The sequence below is a fragment of the Lutra lutra genome, chromosome 9 (genome assembly GCF_902655055.1).
Source record: "Lutra lutra chromosome 9, mLutLut1.2, whole genome shotgun sequence".
Classification (NCBI taxonomy): Eukaryota; Metazoa; Chordata; class Mammalia; order Carnivora; family Mustelidae; genus Lutra; species Lutra lutra.
The window spans coordinates 94,960,175-94,968,572 of NC_062286.1; the positions used below are offsets into that span (position 1 = coordinate 94,960,175).

The 8,398-nt window shown below is 45.0% G+C and overlaps 1 protein-coding gene across 1 annotated transcript; it reads right to left on the reverse strand.

Annotated features, from left to right (window-relative positions):
* Positions 1–2,579: 2,579 nt before the first annotated feature.
* CSTL1 (cystatin like 1) lies at positions 2,580–7,565 on the reverse strand. Its single transcript, XM_047746743.1, has 4 exons — positions 7,426–7,565; positions 6,712–6,963; positions 3,701–3,811; positions 2,580–2,972 (listed from the first exon to the last, which is right to left on the reverse strand). The coding sequence occupies exons 2-4, from the start codon at positions 6,928–6,930 to the stop codon at positions 2,889–2,891; spliced, it is 414 nt and encodes a 137-aa protein (XP_047602699.1). The 5' UTR covers positions 6,931–6,963; positions 7,426–7,565; the 3' UTR covers positions 2,580–2,888.
* Positions 7,566–8,398: the final 833 nt, after the last annotated feature.

An 8,398-nucleotide genomic window follows, 5' to 3' on the forward strand; every position in this document is an offset into this window, starting at 1 on the left:
TATCACCACAGGGAATGTGTGTGGGGGGTGGGAGGGGTGTTGACACTCAATGAGGTGAAAGCTCTGCACCCTACTTGGCTTTCTCTGACACCATTTCAACATGAGTATTGGGCTCCTCATTACAGTCTCAAGAGGTTGAAAATCTACTTTCCCTACTCAGCCTTTGCCGGGGGTCAAGGGATTGTAGAGCCTCATTTTTTCCTTTAGTATTTGTGGGGAGTAAAGCACTTATCTAAATGTTCTCTGTTCCAATGGGGTACCCCATCCTGACCTTTTGGCCAGAGAGAGCAGGTTTTTCCTGAGATTTTTTTTATCTGCCCCTATTGTCATTTCTAGGTTTCCCCCTTCTTCATCACCAAGTCTGAGACAAAGCAAAAAGGAAACACAGAGTATAAGCTTCCTATAGCTGCTGTCAAATGTCCACAAACTTGCTGACCTCAAACTGTAAAGACTTGTTCTCATACAGTTCTGGAACCACAAAGTCTGAAATCAAAGGTGTTGGCAGGACTGTGATCCCCACAGAGGCTCTAGGTGAGAATCTGTTCTTTTCTTTTTCCAGCCTCTGGTGGCTCCTGGCTTTGCTGGGCTGTGGCCAAATCACTACCCTCTCTGCCTCTGTTATCGCACACCTTCTCTTCCATGATTCTCTGCTAAATCCTTCTCTGCCTCTCTCTTATAAGGATATCTGTCTTGGGTCTCTTAGACATCAGGGACTAGACTCCCCTCTCCCATCACAGAGGCTTACCTTGTGCCTATCCTTCTTAGCTGCCATTCATAAAAGCAAAGCAAATGGGTAGGGCAGGAAGAGTTCACTTTAAAAATTCAAAGCAACTTATAAAGTTTAGTAAAATATTATCAAAAGAATAAAGTATTATTTGAAATTACATAAAATAAAGCTACAAATAAAACAATTAGGTCATATAACCAAAAGATATTTTAAAAAGTAAGAACTTAGAAGCCAAACAAGGTTTAAATCAATAATTAAATAGCATTAGAGAGGTAAATTAAGTAAAAAATTTGAAAATATTAAAAAAATCTTGAGTAAATTAGCTAAAGCTGAATGTACACATATCCTATTATCCATGATTCCACTCTTAGCTGTATGCTCCACAGAAACTCATGCATATGTCTCCCTAGACACACACATGCATATTTATTCTTAATATCTATTATTCTTTAGAAACTAAAAACTACCATAAATTTCATTATCAGTAGAATGGATAAATATAGTGTGGTATAATCACAAAATAGAATTCTACACAATCTTAAAGTGAGCTACAATTATACACAACATGAAAAAATTCAGAAATATGTTGAATGAAAGAAGCCAAAAACAAAAGAATATATACTGTATGATTCCATTTGTAAAAGCTCAACCAACAGGTCAAACTCAGCTAGGATGGTAGGATCTGGAGAGAGACTCTTTATCTCTAACATGAAGGTGAGAGTTGCTATTTCATAGGTTATCATTTGTTATGATAACCAAATGAGAAAGTGAGGATAGCAAGCCCATGCAAGTCACCCACTCAGCCCTCAGTGACATTAGAGTTGCTAAACTGGATGCTTCTGCCTTCTCTCTTGCATGAAAATTTCACCACCTCTAACACTGCAGCTCTGCTCTCCCTTCTCTCTCAAGTCACTCAGGTGAATCTGAGGTTCTTATTTGTGTGTTTACTCTTTCTCTTTGCAAATCCTCTCTCGAGCCACCATTATAAGTGTGCTGGTGGGTCTGGTCACTGAGGACGTTCTCACTGTTCATCTGCTCCCCATTTCTGGTCTAGTGTACACCTAATCTGCTCAACTATGAGTTACATAAGGGAAAACACCATAGGTCTTATTCCTCTAGCAGTGAGCACTTAGGAGGCTCAGGAACTCTCTGTGAAGAAAAGAGATCACACAGCCAGCCCAGAATGCTGTCTTTGGAAAACCCCACTTGTAAAGTTGGCCTTGGTTGAAGTGTGGGAACATGGATGGCAAACAGTTCCCTACTCTGATATAAAACTATCTCTAAGTGATGAGAGGACCTCATTGTGTCTATACTATTTATACAATGTGATTTATACTGAATACATGTTTTTCTTTCTGGGAGTCTGAAGCTTGGACACATCCTAGGCAGAGGCTGCCTATGTGTGCAGCTCCAGGGAAAACCCATGACACTGAGTCTTTAATGAGCTTCCCTGGGAACAAACATCTCACACATGTTATCACAACTCACTACTGGGGAATTAAGTGCATACCATCTGACTGCACCTGGAAAGGACTCTGGAAACCTGCACCTCATTCCCTGGAACTTTTCCACATTAGCCTTTTCCCTTTGCTGGTTTTATCTTATCCCCCTTCACTGTAATAAGTCATAGCTGTGAGTACAACTATGTGTTGAGTCCTGAGGGTCTTTCTACTGAGTTACTGGACTAGTGAACTTAGGGAATTCAGCCACACTCACAAAGATGTGTAAGTCACAGAGAGTATGGGGAAGAAACATAGCTCCTGCAAGCACAGGCCAGGGGTCAGAATGTGCCTGAATCACAACAAACCTCAGAGACATGCACTGAAGTAGAAAAACTCTGTTTCCCCCAAAGACTTAACATCCTTCTGTTCAAATTGCAGCCACCCCGCTAAGGGCCACTGAATATGTGCATGAGTAAGTGTGTGTGTGTGAACATGTGAGCATGTACATGAATGTGAGTGTGTGACTGCATATGTGTGGTTATGCCTGTGCATGAGTGTGTTGTGAGTGTGCATGTACACATGTGTGAGTGTGCATGTGTGCACAAGTGTGAGCAGGTGTATGGAGACTCTGTTGAGGGGGTAGAGGCACTTAGAAGTCTAATAGAAAGTGCACAGTATGACCATCTAAGTTTTCATCAAATATCTTTGCACCAGTGCATTCAAGCCTCCAGACAAGAGTTGTTCCAGAGTTGGTAATAGTTCATCCAGGGCACGGTGTACACCAAAAAATCACAAATGAAACTCTGTGGAAGGAGAAAGAAAACAGCTTTCAGGGAAATATTTTTTGAAGGTGAACAAAAAGCTCCTGCCCCCAACAAGCTTTTATCTGGGAGAATCTGGACCAGTCCCCAAGTCTGCAGTCACATGGTTGGGCAGAATGGGGTCAGCCTGAACAGCGATGTCACCCTGGACACCCCCTGTCCAGTCACTTGGGACCCGGAACAGGTGCACCTGGAGCCTACAGCCCAACAGAATTCTGGGATGAAATCCAGGCAGGACAGCCTGTGGTAGCAGCATTGCCCACTGTCCTCCTGCTTCTGCACTCAGGAACAGAGTGTCCCTTGTGTCTACACCAGCTTGTGGGTGGTTGCACCAGAAGGGACTGGGAAAAGCCAGAAAAGATGAGCAGAGGTTGGAAGACAAGAAGGAAACTAGACAATTCCCAGGGACACAGAGAGTATGAGCCAAGACCAGAGCAAAGCCCCAGGGAAAGTAAACCGTTTCCACCTGAGGTCAGGGGCAGGACTGCCAGGGGAAGAGAATGGAGGCCTGCAGTCAGGGAAGCTCAGGGTGAAGAGACTGCCCAATCAGAGAACCTTCCTCCCACCTCTGGACACCTCCAATGGCATTGGGCAGCCTGAAAGCCCATATCCATACAGTTAGAAAAGCTGTCGATGTCCAAATACTTTTTAAAATTTTACTTTTCCCTCTTTGATCACAAGTCCCTGCTCAAATTACTATCACCACACACCTTTTTCAGCTTCTTTTTGCTTTGAATGGGGCATGAATTTCTTGTGCTGTTTCTTTTGCATTTGGTCCGGCTAATCTTCACAGATATCATATATTCCACTCCAGTTGTGAGCTACCGAGAAAGAGCGGCACGGTTAGTGTCGGCTCCCAGCATCCAGTTGCTGGACTTCTCCAGGAAAAGCTAGGCCATGAAGCCCCAGGACCTACACTCCCTGTTTCCAGAGCTCATACACTAAAAGCACGTCTCCCTCCTCTCCCAGAGGGAGGATGCACAGTATTAGCTGAAGCCCTTGGTTGGCCCTCAGCATGTGCAGAGTCCTTCCCCTTGCTCTGGGCTGCCTTCGCTTTTGCAGCCATAGAGGGCTTCTCACCTGTCTCCCTTGCATCCTCAGGATGAAGGACTGGCAAGGCATTGAGTTTGGTTGCCCGGAAGCCCCAGAATACCCCCATATCTATACACATGATCCCCAGAATGCATTGGGGTGCATCTTGTCCCTTGGCTTCACCCATGTCCTCCCTCTCTACTTTCCTTCCCAGCCAACCCGAAGGAAAGCAATTTAGCAGCACAGCTAAAAAACAGAGGCATAGAAACTGATTTGATTTGGGGCATTTGTTTCCCTCCTACCAGCACTGCACCCTTGAGCAAATGCCCAGCAGCCTCCCTTTCTTCAGCTACAGAGTCCGGATAATAATTGGGCCAGCTCAAGGAGTTGTTGCATGCGCTACAGAGAAGCATGTATTTTACTGAATGCACAAAGCAAATTTTAAAATAAACTATAAGGAATTATTAAGTGTTTTAACAAAGTGTGGGGACCATTACTCTGAAGCAGCTATGGAGATAGGAAAGCAATGGAACAGAAGACAGAAGAATTGTGCTCGAGTTCTGGCTTTACCCCTGCCAACTCTTTCTCCTTGGCCAAGCCCTGCCACCTCCCTGACTCAGTTTCCTCATCTAGAGAATGGGGAGAACAATGCCAATTTCCTCCTAGGCTGTACGCAAACAGTGAATGTGTAAACCATGGAGAACACACACTAGGGCTATTTCCGGCTGCTGGGCTCTGTCTTGTTTCATTCATGATCGAGTCCCAGGCTGTAAGTACTCTGAAGGCAGGGAGACTGGGAAAGCCCTTTGTGGCAGGACCCATACCTTGCAGTGGAACTCCAACAAATGCTTTGGGGATTCATGTCCTCTACTGGAAATGCCTGGGTCCCTCAAGTCAACACGTGGGAAAGAGAGCTCTACCCTGGGGAGGGGAGAAGCTCCTGGAAGTTCCCTGCTTCCTTGTCCCTTCATCAGGGTCAAACCAAAAGAGAGGGCTTTGTACTCTCCCTGGTGGTGGTAGAGGGAGAGAGCGCCCACACTGCCCTCTCGAGGAAACTGCCCCAGAAAAACTCAGGGTGGTTGCAGGAGAGGGAGGCTTGAGGGCATTATGGCCATCCTGGTCCCAGCATCTGCCACCTGAAGAACCTCAGGATGCAGGGCTCCTTTATCTTCATCAAAGGACAGTTCCATCCAGGTGTTGGCATCTTGCAGGGCTTTCGCACAGTATACTCCATAGATATGAAAAATCTAAAACACTGGCCATAAATTTTACTGACATTCCAGTGTGCAAAGTGTTTTTGTATTCATTATTAGACTGGATTGCTAGGTAATAAGAGGTATCATCATACTCATACAAATATTTTCATGAGTGCTACTTCACTCTTATCCTGTCCACTTGCAGGTGAGGAAACAGGCCTGGAGAGTATGAATGGCTCTTGACATAGATCTCGCAATGAGAGGGACCTGGAACCTGGGTGCATGTAGCACATCAGGACCTCATCCTATACCCCTCTGTGAGGTATTAGGACACACACCATCATGCGGCGGAAGGACCTAGGTCCCCTGGCTTCCAAGGGGCACACACACTCTGTTCCTTTATCCATCTGAATGGCATTAATAGTTCATAAACTATTCTTCTAGAGTTAATTGTTAATGATAATGGACTGACTGCACAAGGCAGCCCTCCTGGGAGTCTCGGATTTATCCTTGGGAACATGGACCTGGGAGAGCAAGCCAACTTGGCAAGAACTTTGGTCAATAGCCGCCACCTTGTGGCCAAGTCACCTCAGTGTTCGTGGGCCACATGAGCCACCATCTTGGGGCAAGAGTATGTGACTGAAACAGGGACAGACTGATGTCCACACTATGATGTCAGGCCTGCTTTGTGTCACACTAACACTGCCTGCCCCTTTCTGTGCCCCAGCCATGCTGGTTTCTCCTGTTTCCACTGCCTCCTGCCTCTCTCTTCTGGCCAGAGACCTTTACTCCTGTCATTTTTCCCCCAAAATCAGTTTAATTGAACTAAAATGTGCTATTGCCTCTGCTCTAACTTACATATTGTTTACTATGTAAACTTAAAGGGAAGTTGGACCCACGAAAGTCGTTTTCAAACAACTTTTCTTTCCTTGTCATCTTCGATTGGTGTATTTCAAAGAAACTTTGTGTGCAAAACACATAAAAAGAGAGATGATCTGGTTGAAGTCTGTTCCTCACTCCCCCTTCTCCCTTTCGCCCAAAAATATGCCCTATGCAATTCCGGATTCCTTTAGAATACAACTAGGAAGCTGAGACTTTACAGCCCTGGACACTGAAAGACTATGTTGAGGGGGAACCTACAGAAAATGTTTATATTTCACCAAAGCAGACTATTAAAGGAAACGAAGTCATCCTCATTGGTTGTCACTCTGGTAGGACTAATTTCAGAGCAAAAGGCAATTCTTTTCAAGAAAGAATAGTTGAGAACCTCAGAAACTGTTTTTACTTCAGACCAAGAGTAACAGAGTTAAGGTTTCATTCCAGCCATTCGGCAAACTTTTTGAAAGTATGGTAAAGGCAAGTCTGGGGTCCAAATCACTCCAAAGCATGCTCATCCCAAATGAAGCCTCCCCCCAACCTTGGTGAAACCATCACTTGGTTCTCTCTGGGACATTGTGGACATTGCCCACATCCAGAGAAACTGAGGCACAAACCTGCATCTGACTTCGAAGTAGCTTGTCAACTTGAAATAAATAGGTGTCATTGCTAGCATTGTTGTAGGTTTCCATGAAGAACTGGAGCGTTGAATTCATATTTGCCTTGCTCATGGACTTCTCCTGGAAGCCTTCCCATCTTTGAAAATGACCTAGTCTGGCTGCCAGGACCAGGGCAGTCAACAGCCACAGAGGGTTCCTCCAGCATCCAACTCCCATCTTGCAGCCTCGGAAACCTCCTATCCACTGCACCTGCCAGGATGGGGTTGGAGTCAGACTGCAACACACTCACCCTCCCGCAGTGCCCCTTGCCCTGTAGGCTTGCCCAAGTTAAGCAGAGATTGAGACCTCAGCCTTTCAAGGCTCTGCCCCCAATCCGACCAGAGGACCAACCCAGGAAATCTCCCTGCATGGGTGCTCAACTCTCATTCAGGTCTGTACATTTTCCACACATTTATGATACCTACTTCATTCTTCCATTATGCAGGCAAGTGTAATTTCTAAACACCTGCAAGATGGACAAGACCCTCTCCCTGCCTTCATAACTATTAGGAAGAAAGCCCCCAGAACAGAGCTTTACAGTGCTATGTGGTAAGAAATATATTGGACAGAGAAATGTCATTGGTGTGAACTGAAGACTTACAGAGGAAGTTGTATTTGAACTGGAATATTAGGAATCAGGATATGGAACAGGGTTTGATATATTCTACTTACCTATCGTGGGTTCTAACTGTCTAACCCAGCCATCAACTATTCCCTGTGCCTCCTTCAGAGTTGGTTCTCTTTACTCTCCTGCCTCCTTTATCACCACAGATTTCTGCTGGCTGGATCCCACTGTACCTGCAGGCCTTGGCACTAGCTCTTGCTATCTTGGTGTGACCCTAGTAGACCTTTGTGAGGTAATATTAGCTTCCCTGTGAGGGGGGAATAAACTCTGACCCTTATTCAGAAATTAATCCTGAAGACCCCTGAGGGTTAGGTGTTGCTCATTTGGGGCAGGAAAAAATTCCCTTCAGCCCTATTGGGGTCTCCGGTTGGGCCTAAGAATTAAACTAATAGAAGAAAAGCATACAGGTTTTATTGACAGTTTATATATGCATGGGAGGCATCACAAGAAAATGAGGATATGAAGAAGTGGCCAGAACAAAAAGCTTATATACCCTGTAGACAAAGAAACAGTAAATGTGTGAAGAATGAACAAGACAAGGGGTTCAGACTAGGAGTAAGTAATAAACGGTGGAGAAAAAACAAGGTTTGCTTATACAGCCTTATCCCCCATCTCTGGGGATAAGGATGTCCTCCCTCTTCCTGGTACATGGAAGTTTCCTTTCACATGGGCGATTTGTCTTCTGTTTTCAAGGAAGAACGGCTCTGGGTAGGGGGTTGGGGGTGATCAGAGTGTCCTTCCTGCTTCACCATTTTCTCAAACTCCTTAGGCTTAAGATCTTCAATGCGCCGAAGTGCTGTATTTGGGGGTAACATGTCCTGAGCCCATCACCTGCATCCAGAAGCCTGCAATAGCTCCCCATTTTAAAAACTTTTAAGGTGGTATATTAAATGGGGTCCTGCCACAGAAAAAAAAAAGAATTAGTGGGACAATTAATGAAATGTGAATCAAGGCTGTAGATCAGTTCATAGCACTGCACCAATGTTAACTTCCTAGTTTTTACCGTTGCACTGTACTTAC